The 22,357-nt window shown below is 44.9% G+C and overlaps 1 protein-coding gene across 1 annotated transcript in view; it reads left to right on the top strand.

Moving 5' to 3' along the window:
* Positions 1-428: 428 nt before the first annotated feature.
* Positions 429-22,357, top strand: part of LOC109288605 (tropomodulin-2) — a 41,020-nt gene continuing 19,091 nt past the window's right edge. The window contains exons 1-2 of the mRNA XM_019504215.1: positions 429-657; positions 2,493-2,649. Of these exons, the coding sequence (XP_019359760.1) occupies positions 532-657; positions 2,493-2,649 (283 nt within the window). The 5' untranslated portion in view covers positions 429-531. The remainder of the gene's footprint in view (positions 658-2,492; positions 2,650-22,357) is intronic.

The raw sequence follows: 22,357 nt of genomic DNA, 5'->3' as shown, positions 1-22,357 counted from the left end.
TGTCTCTTGGTCAAGTCCAGACACTTGGAGTTCATTCATTGCCAACTGCAGCTCCCCACTTCCAAGTTTGGGCAACTAGATCTCACTTACTTTTCTAGCTTACTCCATTACTTAATTTGAATATCTTCAGCCTGCTGAGTACAACTTGCCACTTGTTATCTCCACTTTAGCAAGTTCTAACGTTTTTACTCCCCAGCTTGTTTGGCTATTGTTTCTTACTTTGAATTGTCATTTTCACTTATTCTGTCTTTTATCAGGTCATCCAGTGGTCAGTGAAGCCTGTTACTCCCAAGAACCTTTGCAGTGTCTTAGTATAACTATAGATTAGCATAACTGTGGCCTAGAATTGCCAAAACTCCTATACTAGGAATGATTACAATACTAATATTCTGTAATGGAATCTATAGCAGCACATCTGGATGATATATTGATAATTTGTTGTTGTCAGCAGTGAGAGAAACTCCAAGAAGATTGCCCTGAGTGTTTGACGTTTCCAAGGAAGGGACTGAGTGACACCGTGCAGCAGGAGCTATGTCTCTGCCCTTCCGAAAAGAGTTAGAGAAATACAAAAATATCAATGAGGATGAGATTCTCAGCAAACTATCAGAGGATGAGCTGAAACAACTGGAACATGTTCTTGATGACCTTGACCCAGAGGTAGGTAACAGAGACAGAGAAAAGGCTGATGTTTCCAAATGTAGCAGGAGTCTGATATTTGCTTATGTTCCAGATACTTGGGAGAGAAGGTGTGCTCACAGGTGAAGGCACTATGCTAGGCCCCAAGACAGCTGGGTTCTGTTCCCAGCTCTGTCACTTATGTGCTATACGACTTTGTACGTATGTTTGTGCCTCTGTTTTTTCTCCACACCGTGCCTATTTAGAGAGTAAGAGCTTGTCTATATCATGTCAATGGTAAGTTTTAGGGAGAACAGGGCTTAGCACCTGCTACTATAGACAGAAGTGACCATTTTTGTCTGATCTGGCCCCAGAAAGTGGCCTATAGCCATGACCAAACAGAAGTGCACAGCTGCAGACCACTTTAATGGGCCAATCCTGCAAAAATCTGAACCCTCAATGCATGAAGGTGCAGATTAACACATTCCAAAACGGAGAGCGTTCTGTAATTTGTGTCTGCGGGGCCCCCAACCTGTCACTGTTTTCAGAATGGGAGGGGGGGAAAGGGAGCAGAGGCAGTTTCATCTGGGGTTTTTTACAGCTGGCACTGGAAGGTGGGGCAGGTGGATTGCAGTGCCCCTGAGGTGAGGTTCTTCAATCCACCACCCCACCCTCCAGTGCCAGCTGGGGAACCCCAAGACTGAGCTCCCTCTGCTCACTTTCCCCCCTCCCATTCTGAAAACAGCTTCCGGGCTGAGAGGGGGGAGTGGCATTGCTAGGAGACTAGGCTGCAGGCTCACAGCAAGCAGCTGGAATCCCCAACTCCTGGACCCAACAGTGAACTTCTGTTGGGTCTGGGGGATTGTTGTAACTCATAGTGCTTCCTATAAAGTGCTGTGAGTTGCAACAGGGACCTGCTCTTCTGTCTGCACCCCTGATTCTGCTAGTATGTATTAGAGCTGGAAGTTCACCTATCAAGCTTCAGGGCTTGACAGCAGGCACTGTAGGTGAGCTTAGAGAAGTCCCATGGCTGAAATTTGAGTTTTGGGGTGGATCAGTGGACCCAGGTGGGTAATGTGTACTCAGCCCCATGGACCATTAGACTTGCAGTGGATCCTTAGTTCTTCAGTACAGAAGTCCTTTACTGTGTGTCCATACAAGTAACAGGATGTGGCACTTTTCCTGGTTGGCAAGTGTTTGGGGGCAGGAACTGTTTATTCTGTGTTTATACAGTGCCATACACGGTTGTTATTTTAACACTATGGGAATAAATGTGATTAATATTAACAGTTGATAGGAAAGATCTGACTGAGAAGACTTAAGAATGTGCCATTTTTAAGAGTTACATCTAGGAAATAAAATATATATATTTATAATATCTTTTATTGCACGAACTATATAGTTAGGAGATGATAGATAAACTTCATGTTTGAAGAAGGGCAGGTTGTGGTTATCTTACATCTCTCCCAGCTTTACAGTTAGTCCAATAAAAGATATCACCAAAAAAAGCTATGTTTCTTCCATATTTCCTGGACCATCACAGATACTACACTCGAGGCATATTACATCTAGGAAGGGGGACTGGGGTGGAGCATGTGCTAAGACACACTGTTGACAGCCCAGAGGTCACAAGCTTGAGGCCACAACAGAAACACTTATAGTGCAGCCCTGTCAGACTCCAAAAAATCAGCTAAATACCTTGTCAAAAGGACCCGAAAAAGGAAGGACATCTAGGAAATACGTTGCTGCTGTAGTAGGGGAAGCAATACGCAGAAATCATTCCACTTTTTCAAAAATACTGAAATTAAATTCAGAATGTTTTCTGAAAATGGCACCACCCTCTAACCCAATCTGCCTCTTTCCCTGTCCTTTTGTAGAATGCCCTTCTGCCGGCAGGCTTCCGACAGAAAGATCAGACCACTAAAGCTGCCACTGGCCCTTTTGACAGAGAGCGATTGCTTTCGTACTTGGAGAAGGAAGCACTGGAGCACAAGGATAGGGAAGACTTTGTACCCTTTACAGGAGAAAAGAAAGGTAACAGTTCATCTTCACATGTGCCCACATGAGTGGGGATATATGTCAATATAAGGATCGCAAGCTGTGTGGTCTCCTAGGGAAAAGAACCAGTGAAAAATAGAGAGAGGCCATATCAAGCCTCAAAGCTTATGAGTCAGACTTAGAGCTGGAAATGCCTTTTTAAATTAAAGCTGACAGAGCCCTGGTTTTATCTGTGGTCTAATGGTCTGCCCACAGGAACAGGAGCCAAGAACTCCTGGATTCTAATCCCAGCAGCAACCCTTTGGTCTGAGACAGCAGTGCAGCAAAGTGCTGTGTACCGTGGCTCTGATTCAGCAAAGCACACACTGGAAGTTAAGATTCCCGCTGAATTCACCGAGAATCCTCCTGTGCCTACAGTTAAATGGTTGCATAAGTACTATGCTGGTTCAGGCTCTTGGAGAGAGAACTACCACATTCCTCTCTGAATAAGAGTTACCTGGGAGTATGAAAAACAGACAAGTTACAGAAAGGTTATGGGGTGGAATGGACTGTGTGCCAGATGCTCTGTGGAAACTGTCACTGTCTGCTTTTACCCTGTGGCACCTGTAAACTAAACCAGGCCAGTATAGCCATCAATAGAACAAGGCTATGATACTCTCATTCAGCCTTAATTTACTACAGGGTCGGAGTAGACACATGGAGAGTTGCTGTGATAGCTGACAAGTGAGTTTCCCAGTGGTAAGTTCAGGATACTACTATTGCCTCCATTCATCAAGATATTTAAGCATGTGTCCAATTCAAAGGCTGTGAGTACTTCTCCTTATTTCAGTGGAATTGCTCAAAGTTATACAAGTGCTTAAGTGCCTCTAGGGAAACCTGTGGCAAAATTATTGATCTTACTGGGACCAAGATCAAGCCCTGGCTGTTACTTGCAAAATGCTTCCAACTTATAATATGCTACATGCAGGTGAAATATTGCTGGTAAGGTTATTACATTTCATTTTTGTCTTTTGGAAAAAAAAGATTTAATCAGCAATTATTTTAAAGAATCATGGCAGCTTTTAGCAAGATCTGGGGCAACAACCTTTGGCCCACAGGCTGTTAGTCCAGCATGCCAAATGATTGAATCCATTGCACAAAGCCCAGATATTGGCATCATTTTGATGGATTGCATGTGCAGTAGTGGTCAGGCCAGAAGCACCAGCCCACCTTGGACTGAGCTGTGTTATTTTGGCCCACTGCTCTGAAAAAATTGCCAACCCCTGAGCTAGACCTATGTAAATGAAGCAGAGCTTTGTATCAAAGCACATTGTCTTACCTGCTTTTTCCCAGTTAGCATATCCTATTTTTAATGGTACTCACACATTGTATAGAATGGGAAATGCAGTCTATCTTAGATGGACTTATTACCAACTGCTTCTCTTTTCTGACCTCTTATGCAGCATCATGCTAGAAAGTTACAGCTTTCTCTCGTGTTGCTGACTAATGTTTCTTATTGGGCCTGTGCAAATTCACGCTGGCCACGTCAGAATCTTTAGAGGTAAGATTTTGTTCCCTTTTGTCTTGTCAGAGTTAGAAAATTGTTGAATTGCAGCCACTGATGGAATCCCTTGCATGCCTGAATTTACTACACATAAAACTGCTACCAGGTGTATGCAAGATTTCACAGTGCTGTGAGGATTGGTATGTCCTCTGTGTCAGACTAACCATTATGCCGTCCATGTGAGCTGTTTCTTGTATTTAGGGTTTTTTTTGATGCTGCTAAGGAAACATTATCTTCCTGCTTGTCCAGTGGCATGTCCAGGGCATTTGGATTAACCGTGATTATTAATTCACAGTATCTGTGATTTGATAACACCACTGTTTTACAAATCACAAATAACATTTTCCAACTCTCTCTCAACCAGAATGAACTCAGCCTCCCTTACAAATAAAGCTGCTGTTATCTTTTATTATACCATTTTTATTGTAAATTACTTACATATAAGTGCTGCTGTAGGATTTATTGTCTTGATTTCTCTTGTGCCTCTCATTTTGGATGTCTGTCCCAGGCAGATTCCCAAATGATAACAACAGCAGTTTAAGGCACGTGAAAAAAAGCCTCAGGACCACTGCGTATAGAATTGGTAGGTAATCTGCATCTAAATGTAAAGAGCTCAGCTCTGCTTTCACAGAAGTCAGTGGCCAAGTCCCACAAAAATAGCTATGGCTTCTTTATTAGTACTGTCGAGACCTAAATTAATGCAAGACCTACCCATGTTAATAGATCTGTACAGATAATTGTGTCACGTTCAGCACTGTAGTGCTTGAGGGCTTAGTGGTTTATCCAGTATCACTTATATGCTATTTTAAGAAAATGTGGCTTTGGGAAAGAATCTTTCAGCCTTGAGCATGGCATGCCCCCATGTTGGGACTTCTGGGGCCCTGCTATGCTGCCCTTGGACTGAAATGCAGGCTTCAGCAGGAGGATGTCATCTAGATAAAGCCCAGGAGTTGACCTGGCATGTTTTGATGGCCTTCTTCCTTCTGAGCTAGAAAGCAGAGGGTGTGATGGTCTTTTGTAATTTGAGACCTGAAAGACAACATATTACTGAAACACTCATTTGCCATATGAACAAACACTGTGGGCTTCCTGCACACTGTAAAGTGAGCCTTCCAACTTGTTGAAAGATGGGGAATGTTGCATAACAACTGGGAGCAGAGATGGATGGCTGTATTTCTGAGGATAGTGTTCCTAACTACAATCTTATTTATTTTGGCAGAACTCATTGAATATGCAACTATGGAATGATTGTTTTGAAATATTAACAACCTAACTCTTATTTACTCTAAAAGCTTGTCTACACAGGGAGTCTGACCACATCAGCCATTGCTGAATATGCTGTTCTGCTGAGTAAGTTGCAAAACAGGAACATTCTTTTCCAGATTTGTAGTAACTTTTAGTGATGAACAATTAGAGTTCTTCCAAAGTGGGGCAATTATTCCAGAATATAGTGATCCTAATTCCAGAATAGTGTCCATACAAAGGATTTTCATAGATTTCATAGACATTAAGGCTGGAAGGGACCTCAGAAGATCATCGAGTCCAGCCCCCCACCCGAAGGGCAGGAAGTCAGCTGGGGTCATACGATCCCAGCAAGATAAGCATCCAATTTACTCTTGAAGCATCCAATTTATTCTTGAAAAGCATCCAATTTACTCTTGAAAAGGAACTAATGGGGAATGCTCTGATAGAATAAGCTTATTCTAAAATAGGTTTTCTGGTTAGCTTGCTTGTATAGATGAACCATAAGGCCTTGTATACAGTCTTGACAGTGCAAAAGTACTTGACATTGGGCATATACTGTATGTAACTTCTGCTTATTATATGTGTTTATTCACTGCTACCACATTTTAAAAAGGTCTTGGTGCGAACGACCCTATATTTTCATCTTAAAGTAACCCTGGGCATGTCCACACATGCATTGTGTGGTACCTCTAACATGAGGTACTATATCAATGTGCAGTAACCAGTGCTAACGCACAGTAGCAACAGTGCACAGTCTTTTTGTGACACTTAATGTGCAGTGGACTAATTCTACTGTGCATTACCTCATTAGCACAGTTTTTGCCATGATGCACTAATGCACAGTAAAATTAGTCTACTGCGCACTAAGCATTTTGTATAAACGTGCCCCCGTTGGTTAAAAATTAAGTTCTTAGGCAGCTCTAGAGGGCCTCTGGTACTGCAAGAAAAGAAATGGGAGGTATGTAAGCCAAGATGCCACTCAGCAAAATTCCCTATTGAGGGATGTCTGTATAATTCAAGCTGAAATACCTTTTAAGATTTGTCATTGTTTTGCACTTTAATATTTGTCTTCTATTAAGAAATATATTCCTTTAAGATTAACCTGAAGGGGTAGAATGCTTCCTCCAAAGTGACATTCCTACACATTCCTAATGGGTTTTCTGCAAATCTGATCCTGACATAAAAGATAAAAGCAGGATGAAAGGAAAAAGGAACGGATTTTAAAATTCAGCTCTTCCTGCCTTAAGAGTCTGTGATGCATAGTTTTTTCTTATCCAGTGCCTTTTTTTTGGTTAGTGTTTCACTGGGAATTCTTTCACAAAGCAGTGTCCAGCAGTATCAACCAGTTCTGTTGCTTGCATCAGTCCTTTCTGTTGTTACACAATTACACAGTTTTGATTATGATACAAAGTGATTCCAAAGCTAGGGGAGTTATTCGGAGTAGTCAGAGCACAGGAAGTGTTAATACAAACTCAAGGTTTGGGATTGGTGGTGTGGATGGCTGCCTTAGGTCTTATTGCAAACATGTTATGTGGGCCTTGCAGTATTTGGCAAAGACAACTGAAGGTATGGTTTGCATTAAAGCTTTGGGCTACTGCCACATTTTAACTTGTTAACCTCCTACATTAATTGCTAGAAAGAACTAAGGGTTTGATCCCTCAAGGTGGCAAATGTTCTGTCCCCAGTTTGGCAAAGCACTTATGCACATGCTTAACTTGAAGCACACAAATAAATCCATTGTCTTCTCTCACAGGCATAAAACTACACAGATTTTTGAATGTTTTTTTTCTGGACGAGGGCCAGAGCACTCAGTAGCTTGAAGGTTCACAGCTCAGGTGGTAAGGAACCCAGTTACTGCAGAGACTACATCTCCCCACGTGGCCCATCAGAGCAGTTCCACTGTCCAAAGTCCCCACATTTGAACCTGATGATGGCAGGGAGTGGGGCTACATTGAGGGGGTTCTTGTCTTTAGAAAGTGGTCTGCCTTGTATTCTGCTGAAGGCCTGTTTTGGTGGCTTTCAAGAGCTAATGTAAAACACATCTGTTTAGTCTGTCAATAATAGGGGAGCCATCATTGTTAAGCATTGCAAGGACAGAAGAGTTAGGCCTGATTTTTGTCATCACAGTGTTTGCCAATTAGTCATGTTTATTGTATTCATTTTTGGACTAGTTTCTATTTATGATAAATAATCTGGCAATTCTTATAAGAAGTCAGTCAACTGTATTGTGACCCATAGCACTTCTTACATACAGCTGGATTGACTCACTGCCATGTTTGTACTGTTTTGGGCAGGTTCCTGCATCATTTGCAAGTTAGTAAGAGTTTGGGAGCACTGGAAAGGAAAGATTACAACCCTAAACATTGAGGGTGATACTACATGAATGCAATCAGATTTTAAAAAGTCCTTTGACAGAAAACAGGAATGAAAATATATAGCTTCTTGAACTGTGTTGAGTTTGAAAGTGAATAGTTTTGAGGAATGGGAAGGATGATTTCTTGCCTTAATGACTTGACTGGCCATTAAGGATATGCCTGTGCACCTTCCACAGTTCTTCTAAGACCAGCACCAAGAAACATGCCTCACCCATCCACTCTCACTCCACACATGCCAGTTGTGGAAATGAGACAGTGAAATTGCTGATGGTAACCCCCACCCTCCCCCACTGCCATTACTCTCAAGCAAGCCAGAGACAGATCTTAAGGATGATGGAGGGGGCAGCTTTACTGGCTCATTCCTCAGTTTTCTATATGCAGAGCTGGGGGCCAGTAGGTACGGGCTACTTCCTGGGCCCAGAAGAAACAGTATAGATCTTATCTAAGAGGCCTGGGTTCAAGTTCCAGGTCTTCTACAGATTTCTTGTATGACCATATACAAGTAATATCATATCCCTGGATTCTCATTTCTAGAAGAGAGATAGTAATGCTTCCTTTTCCCCCAACGTTTTCCATCATCTTTGTTTAGACTAAGGGCTTTTCATGGCAGGGGCTTTCTCTCACATACACATGCAGTGCCTAGCATGATGGATCCCTGATCTGAGCTGAGGTCCTTACCGTAACACAAAAAGTATTATTCTGTTACCATTTTCACTTCCACTTCACTGCAGTAGTTGCTCATGACACTGCCAAAATGTAACCGAAAAAACAAAACTACTATTGCAACACATTGAAACGTAATTTAAATTTTAAGTTAAAGTTGGCTGTATCTTTGTTAATTGCTTGCAGCCAAGGCTGCTATTTCAATCCTCCAGTGTTATCCTTGTCTAATATAATCTCTCCTGATCCTTGCCAAACAATTGCATGCTGGGCGCATCTACACAAGTTGCTTATTGCAGAGTTGCTTAATTAGCTCTACAGTAAAGTCTCAACATCTACATGCGTGGCCCTATTAAGCCACAGTAAACTAATTAACTTTGCTGTAGGTTAGTGCTTGTAAACACAAGTACTATCCTACAGCGCCATTTTTTAGTGTACAGCAATGCACGTGTAGACGGTGACCAGGGCTGGTTGGAGCATGAAGGTGCTTCAGTACGAGGGCTGCCTGCTGGCTAGCCCCATGGTGGATCACCCTTGTGCCCCAGTAGGCCCCTCTGCAGCACGCTGAGCTGGGCCAGTGCAGCCCCGGGCTGGCAGGCTGACCCACTGGACCCCCTGCCAGCTGGGACTGCTCTGACCCGGCTCAACATGCTGTAGTCCCAGGTGCACATGTAAATGAGGTACCTGGGAGCAATAAGTTCTGGTGTGGTAAGCTCTGGCACAATATGCACCAGAGCTTATTGTGTTGCATTAATTTTACATAAAATGCACACACTGGGTCTCACACACTCCCATCAAAGTCGGTGGAAATACTCTAATGGATCATGCTATTATGATTGGTGGCCAGGAAGGATAAGGGAAATGTACCATTTTTGCATATAATTTACACCCTAGGGAATTATGCAATTATGTACGCATGCAATTTTGCGGATAAAATGTAAGGCTGTGCATAATTTTCCATAATTTAACCCAGGTGGCAGGCAGGCTCTGTGCCTCCCCCTCTGTGGGACTCACAGCACTCTGGCTGGGAGCCCCATGTGGAGACAGTGCAGTGGTGCATGACTGGTGAGTGGGGAGGGAAGCTCCTGCCAGCAAGGGGGGGCAGGTTTGTGTGTGGGCCTGGGAATGTGTGTGGGCCACCCCTCACACCCTCCACTCCCTTCCTTGTGGTGCACATCTCTTGCTGCCAGCAGCAGGCCCTCAGGGTGCCCATGGCTGCGGCAGGTAGAGCCCCCACAATGGTGCATGGATTTGGCTGAGTCCTGAGGGCTGCACATAGCAGCATGGATCCAGCTCAGCCAGCCTGCTGGCACGCACCTTCAACCCAAACTGGGTTGGCTCTGTGCCAGCATGTGGGGTGCACGGCACTGCAGATAGGAACCGTGCACCATTGGCCCAGGCCAGCCAGCTCTGTGCCTCTATGTGGGGCTTCCAGCACTCCAGCGGGAAGCCATACACAAGGCATGGAGCCCACCTGGCCTGATGGCATGCGATTCCATGCCTCCATGTGTGGCTTCCTACTGAAGTGCTGGAAGCCCCAGGTAGAGGCATGAAGCCCACCCAGCCCAATGGCACGTGGCTCCCGTCTGCAGTGCCGTGAGCCCCACATGCTGGCATGGAGCCAGTCCAGTCTGGCTCGAAGGTGCATGCCAGTAGGCCAGGCTGGGCTGGCTCCTTGCCACCACATACAGCCCCTGGGACTCAGCACATAATTTTGAATTTTTCTGTGCATAATTCCCTGGGGTGTAATAATTGAATGTTTCAACCATTTGATAAATGGAAAAAAACAGGAAGAAAATAATGAGTAAACCAGAACAGTTATCACTGTACCACTGTCTTCAGCCCCTCCACGCAGAAACCATCTAACCTGCCTACTTGGTACTATGCCAAGCATGATGTCAGTGCAGATGATGACAGTTGTTTCAGAATAAGAATGTTTTTTCCTTTCTTTTAGGGTAGAGTATATGCTTTCTTTTAATGAAAACAAACTTTATGGCTTATATATTCTCCTGAAGCAGAAAAATATCAAGGAATATATCCACAGAGCAGATAAAGAGTGGAGATTAAGTATTTGAATAAGTTATTGGGTCTAATTCAAAGTTTACTTTAGAGGCATGGTATTTTTAAGGCATTTTGTGCTCTCCAAAGTTGAAATACTAATGGCTAAGGTTTTTGGCAGCTTTTTCAGGGTGCGTGTGTGTGTGTGTGTGGGGTGGGGGTTTATCATCTTCAAGACTTAAGTTCAGTGTTCGCTATAACATCTAACCCGGACTTCATTTTTATAGTTGTATATGTAATACAGGAGGTGGTGCCTAGAGCTAAAGTTGCTCAATGCTTTTTCTTTTTCTTTTCTTCTTTTTTTTTTGTGAGCCTCTGTTTGTAGTTTATCACAGCTTTGCCAAACTTAAATTTTTGTGCTGAAATTTCCCATGCTGGGCGTCTGCCTTACACTGAATATTTTGGAACGTTTTAACTAAACTGGTTCAGTTGTTTCCAAGATCATGGGGAAAACACCTTGTTTTTGTCCAGTTTAAGTAAATTCTTCCAGCTGTTTCATTGCAAAGTTGTAGGGCTTCCATGCTTTGAAACAAGAATTTGAAATTAGGCAGTAGGTCAGGGCTGTCTTTTGCAGTCTCCATGAAACTCCCCTGCAGTTAACACTTGCTCAGTGAAGACTTACTAGCATTTGGCAGCTCAATTCTGTGAGATCTCCATCTGTACAGATTATGTGCTATCCTCTCAGAGTTCCTACCTACTGCCTAGACAGCACACCTGTCATCTTCCCAGAGCAAGAGAGGTTGCTTCAGGCCAAGGCTGCAAGAGTCTTTCTGTAATTGCTCCTTCCAGGTGCCAAGGGCCATTGTGCCACCAGAACCAAGACCAGGGAAGCTTGTCTCTCCTGTGCTTCTGTGTTTCCCTTGCTGGGGGCAGGTGGTGTGGCAGAGAAGCAAGAAACAGCCTGATGTCATGGCAGAGGGGTATTTGGATTTGGTGGGGGAGGAGGATGTAGGGTGAGGGGGCAGAGAGCAGCTTAGGGGAAGGAGGCAGAGAAGCAGGCACCAGAAAGGGGCAGTGACAAGAACAAGTAGAGAGGAACAAAGGAAGTGGGGAAGACTGAGAGAAGCCAGGGATGGCGTAGCTTGGAGTCAGATGGGGAATGAGGATAGGATTTGGGGTGGAGGGGTAGAACAGAAGCAGAAAGAAAGAGGGTGAGGTAGTGTAAGAGGAGGAGCAAGAAGGTCTTTAACCACTAGACCTCATTCCCTTCTAGAACCTGGAACTGGGTTTCAGCGTTCCTTTATGGTCAGCAATTAACATGAAACCCAAAGGCAAAGTGTGTGCCTACATCCTCCCATATGGAAGATAACAACTTCCTACTACCACCAGTCACCATCCTTGCTGCTGACCAATGTGAATTCTGTGTGAGGAAAGATCCAGGTGATGAAATTCCTGATTTTCATTTTTTAAAATGTGAGAAACTCTGTTAAAATAGCTATTGTACTCAGGTGCCAAAGTCAAGCACACAAAAATTAAGAAATGTAAAAATGAAGGTAAGCTTGGCAACTTTAATTTGGCTGATCTGTGCATAAGTAGAATGATATATTTGGCATCATGCCAACTTTGGAGTGCTTGACTTTGGAGTGGTTTTTTTTAGCACAGGTTTTTGGAAATAACATTTAATATAACATAAAGTGAGTGCTCCTTGACGGAAAGGAGTATTGCTACAACAGCAATAGCTATAGCCATTTTTACCATTCCTTGTAGCTTTAACTAGAATTGGCTTGTTTTCTTGTTTATAGTTCAAGTGGCTTGCTGGTAAGAATTAATATAATTATATTTAATAGAGTATTTTTAGAGAGGAATTTCCATAAACCTCAAAAGGAAAAAATATCTTGTGCGATTTATGCAAGGCCGAAATCCAGGATTATTGAATTTCAGTTTAAAGGTCACTCGAGAATTCTGTCATAGAGAGTAAACAGGGTTTCATTTAAACGTAAGAAGTAGTAAGAGGATCTAAGTTTTAAAAAAAGGAAGACCAAAATCAGAAACAGTAACAGAAGAAGGTACATAAGTAACAAAGTGTGGTAGAATGTGTATTTGTTGTAAGAAAGAAGTCACTGTCTGTTGTAAAAGCCAGAACACAGCTCATGCTCACAGCTAATATCAGTGGGCCTTATTCTTCTTTGCCTTGCACTCTGTGGAGCCGTTTACATCTGAGCAGGTTAGGAATGAAACACGGCTAAGTATAAGTGATGGCATTTTAAGTCTGGTTTGCAGAGATGTGAATCATGCAGTGAAGATCCAGGCCAAAAATTAATTTGCAAGTAGTGATAACTTTTAAAACAAAAGGCAAAAGCCCTAAAACTCAAAATTAGAGCTATATGAAAAACCTACTGATTCTTTTCCCCATACTTTTTTGTACAGCCTACTCAGTGCTGGCTTATGACATGCTGAGGCCCTAAACCATGTCCATCTTAAGAGGCCCCATATGATAAAATGTATGTATATTTTTGTCATATTAGAATGAAAATGTTCATATTTAGAGAGTCATTTTCCCAAATTTCCTTTGTCTCCTTCATTTACCAACTGATTATTATAAAACTTGATATTGAGTCAGGTTTTTTTTTCTTATTTAGAGGCCCCTTATCTTGTGAGGCACTAAATTGTAGCTTAAATAGTTTAAGCCTAAATCCAGCACTGAGCCTACTACACAAACAGCATATATTCTCTTTACAATTTTTGGGATACATGTGTATTTAAAGCTAATCACATAATTAAAAGCTATTATGTATGGAGGACAGAGTTATGGGTGTGTGTTCAACTGTAATGCTCACATTTCTGGACCTGCATATTTAACTTTTCATTAATGTAGATGGACTATATCAGTGGAGGTCAACCTTTTTAGTAGACATGACACAAATCAGCCCTGCACCGTCCCTAAGTGCCACTCTGATCTCCATACCCAATCTACTTGTGCTTTTGTAACACATGATACTAGAGTAGGCTGGAAATTCCACAACTAAATCCATGCATTTCTCTCTAACATACAACAGAAGTACTCATATTAAATAAACACTTGATAAGGCTTTTAGGTCTTGCCAACAACAAGGAGTTTATGAAATACCGGATGTCTTATTTTGCACGTCCCATAAAATACATCCCATTTAAAAGTAGGAACAAAAATCATGTTAGACCCAAATACAGCATAGCAGGCTTCCCCAGGGAAATTTCCAAAAAAAGCTAGCATTTGGGATTCCAACTAGGAGAAAGTAACTGCTGGGCTAACGAGTGACAGTCTAAAAAGCTTGGAGAAGAGTGTCATGATGCAGGGTCCCCAGGGCTCTGTGACCCTAGGGCTCTGTGACCGTGCTTGCTCTGCCCTGCGGGTGCCTTCTGACCTTTCCTGCCACATCTTATTGGTTGAAATAGTAACTTGGGACGCTGCCCACGAGTTTGTGTGGTTATGGCCCTGCTGAACCCCACTAGTTCCTGCTGACCTTGGATCCCTTGCCGGGTCTCACTGAAAGTCAGTGCTACTCGAGACACTCTAAGCCTTATGGGCTAGATGCATGGCTCCAAAACTGCCCTTTTACCATGCCCCATGCCTCACAGATGGTATTTAAACGTTGTCCCTCTGAGGCCTTGACCTAGCTTGGTCTCCAGTCATCACTGGGCACTTGGCCCCTGTCTACATGGCTTCCCTGGCACTGGGCTCTCCACAGCCCTGTCTGCACGCTCTACAGTGCTGGGCTCTCCGCAACCCTATCGCTGCGCTCTCTGGCGCTGGGGTCTCCACACCGTAGTGTGCCCCCTCATGAGGCCTCCTCCTCCCCAGTAGGCTCAGCCTGGTCAACTGGATTCAAATAACACGTAAATACAAGCCCCTGGGCTACAACATAACTACAACAATAACATTAGAGGTCACTCCCTGACCCTTTCAGGAGGCAAGCTTCTCCCTCAACAGTGTGTGCCTTCTAGCTCCAGATACTTTAGGAGCTCCTAGAAGCCATTAGTCTTACCAGTAGCAGAATAGGCAACCAAGCATCTCTGGGTAGTAGGGCTGTGCGATGCTTCGGTCCCTGATTTGATTCGGCAGAGATTTGGCCCAATTTGGTGGCCAAATCTCTGACTCTGAATTGAATCAGGAGACCCTTTAATCTCTGAATTGAATCAGAACCCTCCAAATTGATTCAGAGAGATTCAGAAAGATTCAGAGATTCGGACATAGACACAGCTTTAACTGTTTTTGCTACATACGTCAAGGTAGCAGGTGGCTTGTCAGTGCTGTGATGATGGGGCAGATGGAGACTCCCACAGAAGCACGGGGGGCTCTCCAGCACGCTTGGCAGCAGACCCAGAAGTGGACCAGAAGCACTTCCGGGTCCACCGGGGAGCGCACTGAGGGGCCCTCCACACCTCCCCGGCTTGGCAACTGGTGCTTCCTGGGTCTGGGGGGCACCCAGGGTCCTGCTGCAGCTGATTGCCAAGCCGGGAGGTGAGGGGGGGCGCAGGGGGAGGGCCCCCAGCATGCTCCTTGGTGGACCCTGAACTGGCCTGGAAGTACTTCCGGTCCACTTCCGGGTTAACCGCCAAGCATGCGGGGGGCCTCCCCACGCTCCTGTAGGACGCTCCATCTGCCTCACCATCGCAGCATTCACGAGCTGCGCCTGGTACCTCGAGGTACGTAGAAAAAACATTTAAAACTGTGTCTACGGTCAAATCACTGATTCCCTGACTCAGCATCGAATCTTCAGATTTGGATTTGGCCGAATTGAATCAGAGACAGTGATCTGAATCAATTAATCAAATCACTATCCCCGATTCAGGCCTAATCTGAATCTGAATTGAATGCGGCCTGTTTCGCACCCCCCTACTGAGTAGTGTTTCTGCAAGAGCTCCTTCCCCCTGGCTGCTGACAGAGAACTAACCTTTTGCCAGCCCCAGCCCTGGGGCTTATATATGACCAGGATCCTGTTTACTTCCAGTCAGCTCACTGGGTGCAGGTGCCAGCTAAAACCCTGATTAGCTTACTGCCAAGGCAGCCTGCCACTGTGGAGCCCTGCCTAGCTCTCAGGGCTCCCTAGCTAAGTTGTCTCTGCTCTTGAAGGAGCAGGCACACCTTAGTGCCCTACAACAAAGAGGCTGACTTCAAATTCTAAGTTTCACTACCCTGACACACTAAAGCTGGTGTTCAAATCTCAGAAGGGTTCACACAATATTTTTTCTACTGTGATAAATAAACTGTATCCATGTCACTGAGTATGTGTTGGTCAGTAAAGATAGCAACATTCTTTCAGACTGTGTCATGTTAGTTAAGCAATTTCACTGGTATGCACCATTGTAGCTATAATTCAATGAGTAATTCAGCAGGTCTTTGGACCTCTAGTTTTTTTGGTCCTTGTTTTGGCAAAATCAAATTGAATTAAGTTTTGCTTGAACGGGGACTTCAGATTTGAGATCATTGACTGAAAAGTATTTTTGGACTTTTGGGCATGTCTACACATCACCCTACAGCAATGTGGCGATGCACTACGTCACTGTACGACGTGCTATGGTGACATAGTGATCATGTGTGTCTACATGTGATCCAAAAGGAACTACTAAAGTATGGTGCTGTAGCAATGTCACTGCATGGTGACATGTAGATGTGCCCTTTGAGAAGAAAGTCTCTCTTTAAAATGTAAAACATTACTCTCCATTCAGATGTAGAAATAAATTCTTACTTGAAGGGTTATGATAAAACACACAATATAATCTAAAATGTTTCCATGTCCCATGCCCCCCCTTCCCCCCACCTCCAACCTCCCCCATGATCTACTGGTATCTTCAAATTTGTCAATCAGGCTCTGAGGGCTAACATAGGAGCTGGAGGAAAGATGTTAAGGATTAACTGAAGAGGCTGAAGAGTAGCTGAAGAGAAAAGATGTCAGGATTTCCCTTATTGAAGGGCCTGATGCGAGGTCAGAGGAGAAGATGAAGATGGATTATGGAGCTTCTCATTCCTGTGGATGAAAGAATGGAAGACAGAGCCACAGAAGTTGCCACAGAAGTTAAGGGAAGACATGGGGGAGGGTGCCCTTTCCCTTATTCCCATGGCAGAGCAGTGAGCGGGAAAGGGGAAATTCCCCCTCAACACTGCCACCTGCATCGGGGATTATGGTACTTACAAAGCTGTGCATAATACCAGTAGTGGTGAGATCAGTTCCCTGCACTATATATTGTCTTTGTAGACAAACAGATCAAACTCTGTAAAGCAAGCTATTATTATTAACATAGATTTGGCTTGAATAGACATGCATGTTACTTCTTCATGCCAGGTTTTTCATCATTAAAAATATGGGTTGGTATCACTGTTAATGACCAGAAAGAAAAGTTAATTTATCTAGGAGACAGATACAGCAGATGCAGCATATCAGACAGAATACTTTAACAAAGAGCCCGATACAACAGAGTAGGAGAAATAAAACATGGTCCCTGCATGAGTACTCAAAAATAATATTATCGTGATTTTTGATCAACTGCTCTGCTACAACTCTTGCTTTAAAATAATACCACTGGACCAGTTTTCTTAAGCATACTGTGCTTCAGAGTGTGTGCACCTTTATAAATAATGCATCATAGGTTCAAGCATTCAGTTCAACTAGACATTTGCACTAAAGACTTGGAAAAAGAAAATCAGAATCAGCTTTTTTGCAGTTAAATTCCATGACTGTGCTCTGTAGGAGACTAAGTGAAGCTGCTTTACAGTTATCTGTCAGCAAGGATACATACTTTGAACAAGGTGAATTTCCAATATTGTGATATAAACATATGATCTTGTAATGTAGGCTGTATGTATTATGCTGTACAATCTATTCACTGCCTGTTTATGGAAAAAAAATTATCCTCAGGCTAGCTCAATCAGACAAAAGATTCCATTTTTTTTACAGCAGCTGGCAGCCAAGCTAAACTCATATATATTAAGGTTATTTTTTTCTGTCTGGCATATATTTCTGCACCTTTAAACATTTCATATAACCAGTAATAGAATTTTTTTGGACAAAAGTTTGCCAAGAATGCTTTAAAGGAAACTATCATTGAGGGTCACATACACATCTAAAAAGAGTTGGGCTGCCATCCAAGAATTACATATGCTGGTCAGAAAGTTTTTTAAAAATCCATACACATAAACGGCATGAAAAACATATGATCCCACACTCTCATTTGTATCTTACCCAATACCTCTTTTCATCAGCATGGATTTCTTAAGATACCAGGCTATCTGACCTTCTTTACTTATCTGGGGAGGGACAAGGTTTGGAAGTGCAGAGAGAGGCACAAAAATTAAACACACACTGTTTAGTTTATGGGACAGCTGAGCATGCAGGAACCATGCAAAAGATTATCTAGCCAGCATTTTTATCAGCATGGTACTCCGAAACATCAGCTGTGCTCTCACCTATAGAGCCTTATTGTTGAACACAGGTGTGGCAATGATGCCTCCTAGATGCTTCTCCAAATGGGCTGAGTGGAATGAGCAAGTTTGTTATGAAGTAGGCAGCTATTTTGGGGGTCTTTAGTCCCTGTGATGAGAGATCTGGGGCCAGCAGGCAGAAAAGCATACAGCATATGTATTTCCAGTCCTCTGGTTCTTGTTTGGGGTTTCATCTCTGAAGTTCAGAGTGCTGCCCTACAAAGTTGACATGCCTTAAGTTCACACTGGTTAATCCAGTGTCAGCGGCTTGCTAGTATCAGTCATGGAGGAAGACAGAATAGGACTCTGCAAAGGACCCATAATCTGCCTGTGCCAGTGTAAATCTGAGTAATTTTCAGGTTTCTGTAATGAACAATCCTGCTAGTGGTCTACTCCGTGACAGTTTACTCATTCTGATCAACCTGCCATTGAATATGTGGATTGCTTCCCTATGTGTTATCCTTGGGTCACTTGGTAACCAGGTGACTCATGACTGATAGTATCCTGTAGCTGTTATCAAGTATGTAAGTCTGAGTAGCTGTGGCATATGAAGTATATTTAAATCTTTGGACTGGATCAAGAGCATTTGCTTTTCCTTTACTGTAGCATCTGCACTGTTCTGAACTGTGAATAGCCTGACTTTCTGTGGAACATAGTCACTTTTTTTTTTGCTGTAACCAGACTTTCATTTATTGCACATGCCACGTTTGCTATCTTTGATATTGCTGGGGTAGCTATGTCTGGTTCACACCTCTGTAAAGCAAGGATGATTTTTTCCTACCTCAGAGGTAGGTATGCTGAGGATAAGATGCACTGATGTATATAAAGGATTCCGAGAGCAGTGGCTAGAATCTGTAGAAATATAAAAGTAGTATTATTTTATGAGTTACTTGTTACCTGAGATTTTAAGCAAGTTATACTATAGGCTAGATATTTTTGGTAGTAGGATGACAATGAAAACACTGGTGGGCCAGATGTGAAAGTCAAATTGAGGGCCAGCCAACCTTGACAGATTGTCTTCAATTTCCATTTAAAAAAATTCTTGAGCCTGTTCATAATCTCATTCATGGAAGCTGACAGCATGGAGACCACTGCAGCCAGGCTGTGGAAAGAGATCAATGAATCTGGGTATCATCTGCATAAAAATAATTCCCAGGACAGTAAAGGAAAATGATTTAAATGACGGAAGCATGTGGGTATTGTGAAGCAAGAGGCATAGGAGCTGGAGTTTAAAGGAGCAATGCCAACGATAGTAAGTTGACAAAATGGCACCAGTGACACAAAGCAGAAGATAGCTGGTTTGCAGCAGTGTTGGAAAGGCCCCAGGTACATTCGAAACCTTCCATCTACAGGTGCATAAAGAATAAGACTAGAACTGACAGTGAGCAGAGGCAGAGTAGCACATGGGCCTGTGAGGCTGGGGCCCAGGGACCCCTGCCAATCAGGGGCCCCCTCAATACCTGGATTCCCTTGGAAAACAGTGGGTTTCCCTGTCTCAGTGGGTAGCATTCTAGCCTGCAAGGGGTCCTGCTTGAGGCTGCCAGGAGTGAGATGCAAGGGGTGCCACATGCACGTGCATGGCTACATGCATGCATGTGGCCAGGAAAACAGCTGGGCAGTGTGGAGAGCAGCTTCATGCAGATAAGTGTATGGAGGAGAGAGGGCGTGGGGGGGACAGATTGAGGCTCCCATGGTAAGGGAGGGAATGGGACAGGGGCTGGGGACGTTGCCCAGCCAGAGCAGTGGCATGGGATCTGGGGCCAGGGTGGGGAGCGGGATGGAGACATGGATGCTGGGGGTGCCGGAGGGAGGGAAGGGGAGACAGCTCCCTGCCACTCTACACCCCCCCCAGGGGAGGTATTGGGGGGCTTGTGCCCTCCTAGATTTGTGTGCAGGGCGGATGCAGGCTGTTCACTGTGGCCTCGGGATTCTCTGCACTGCTACCTTTCCCTCAGGATCCCCATGCCAGCTGCATGCCCCCTGCCCATCTGGCAGCAGTGGGGGTAGTGAGTGCTGCCCCCTGCTGCCAGATGGGCAGGGGATGTGCGGGCAGTGTGGGTCCCTCAGGGCAAAGGCAGCAGAATGGAGAGCCCCAAGCCCACAGCGGGCTGCCCGCATCCATCTTTGTGCCTCTCAATTCCACCCTGGCCATGGTGGGAGGGGCAGGGGGGCGTGGAGCAGGGAGGAAAGGTGGGCATTTGCCACCCCATCCCCAGCCTGGTCAGGTCCATTCAGCCTCCACTGTGGGGCACAGAGGCCCGCCACGCCCTTGGCAGCAGCAGCACCAGGAGGAGAAGGGGCCACTTCCCCTGCTGGAATCCTGGCGCCTGGCTGCAGGAAGGAGTGGCATGATACATTCATGAATGTATCATGTTTATAATGGGGTGTGGGGGGCCTCCAATTTTTGGTTTGCCCAGGGCCCCAATACATTTTAATCCACTACTGACAGTGGGCCAAATTCACTTGCATCCAAAGGTCCTTCTGGTCTCATTACCATGGGATTATCTAAAGCCTAATTGAAATGTAGTTGTTTATGGAGTCAGATACAAGGATGGGGATAGGGAGACAGCTCAGCTATATTTTTGCTAAACAAGTATAAGAGAGGAGTCTCAGAGCAGTACAGATGGTTACAAAGGTGAAATTGCTGATTTATCAGATCAGCAACTACGGGGACTCCATTGCTCACTGATTATTTTAATTTCCAAACTGCATATAAAATACTGAAGATGGCATAAACCGATGGTTTAACTTTCAGTATTGCCCAGTGGAAGTGACCTAGATTTTTCCTCCTGTGCTACTGTCATATCATGGAATTACCATTGAGATGGATGGCCTCATTCTTTGAGAAATACTAGACAAATGTCTGCAAATGGCTATACAACAGCAGCGGACAGTGGGGGAAGAGCTGAAAGCATCTAGGACAGGATGCTGAAAGGTTTGCAGCAGGGAAGCTTACTGCTCCCCAGGGAGCATGCAGCACAGTTTCAACCCTGCACAGATGATCATGCCAAGGCTGACGAGGAGAAAAATGTCTGTAGGAAGGTTGGGAATTAACAAACCAGAGACTTTGGAGGAATTAAATCCCCTTTCCTTCCCCTGGTATCTCTGTGAGTAACTGTGCGGGAGTGGGGCGCGATCTTCGCAGTACCCACCTCCTCCCGTGTCCGAACGGGCTTCCTGGTGCTTTGAGTCAATCACCTGTGGTCTGTACGCGTCCGGTCCGCCTGCCACGACTTCGATTGTATTCTGGTTCAGTGATATTAATCCGAACGTGTCAGTCCAAAAATGAGACTACTGGACTCCCAGGGTCCTGCGTCGATGAGGGCTCCACCACCCCTACACCCTCGCCCGTACCACCGGCCAGGTAGCTGATCAGGGTAAGTGTCCTGTCAGTATGTCTTTCAATGTCCACAAAAAAATGTCCTGTTGACACAAACGTCGCCGCCAGGGATTCTCTAGGACAAGGGGCTGCTTTGCCCCTTTCAAGCCCCTTGTTATTACCCTAACGGCTGTGTCTCTCGGCACTCTTCTCTACAGCCCTCACTCTGGGCTCTTCTGCCCTTTCCAGGGCTCCCAAAAGCCTCTTAGTCCTCCACAGGACCGGCCAGTCTCTTCTCTCAACTCAAGTGCCCCTCTATTACCGTATATACAGCTCCCGCCAGGTCCAGCCGTGCCCTGCCGCGTTCAAACATCCGGGGCTTGGTTGGGCCCCGTCGACCCGGCTCCTCAGCCCTGTTGGGGCTTACCCTTACCCCACCAGGTTCGGTAGCGTCTCCGGGTGCTACCCCTCCGCCTGTAGGTGCTCCCTTCGCTCGCGGCTGCCTCCCGGCTCGCTTCCGGTTCCGCCTTCCCTCCTCCGGGCGTCGGCGTCTCACTTATGTTGGCCCCTGCCGTCCAGGCCACGATTCCTTCCCTGCACCTGCAAAAGGTGAGTTGTTGCCCTGTGCTCCGGGCTTGAGTGAGGGAGCGATTGCGCCGGGCTGGGAAGCCTCGGAGCCCGGGCATCTCTTCACTCCCTCACAAATCCCGCCCCTCAAGACGCTATTAAGCGTTCTTCTTGTCTGCCTTTGGCCCTCCTAAGCTCCGCCCTGTGCTTCGGGGCCCTCCTCATCACACCGCAATAAAAAATCTGCCACCGTATTCGTCTTTCCCGGTTTGTACACCACCCAAAAACAGAAAGGTTGGAGAGTGAGTGCCCATCGCATGATACGGGCATTATCAGTCTTTGTGGTGTTTAGCCATCTCAAAGGGGCGTGATCAGTGATTAGCTTGAACTCGCGCCCTAAGAGGTAGTATCTAAAATAATCCACCCCCCATCGGATAGCTAAGCATTCCCTTTCAATGGTAGAGTACTTTTTTTTGTGATCATTGAGTTTCTGGCTAGTGTACGCTACAGGCCGTTCTAGTCCGTCTACCTCTTGCGACAGGACTGCTCCAAGGGCATAGGCTGAGGCATCTGTCTGCAAT

The sequence above is a fragment of the Gavialis gangeticus genome, unplaced genomic scaffold (assembly GCF_001723915.1).
Source record: "Gavialis gangeticus isolate Ggan-Ray unplaced genomic scaffold, GavGan_comp1, whole genome shotgun sequence".
Classification (NCBI taxonomy): Eukaryota; Metazoa; Chordata; order Crocodylia; family Gavialidae; genus Gavialis; species Gavialis gangeticus.
The sequence above is the reverse complement of the archived record's forward strand: the minus strand, read 5'-3'. Positions and strand labels throughout refer to the sequence as shown.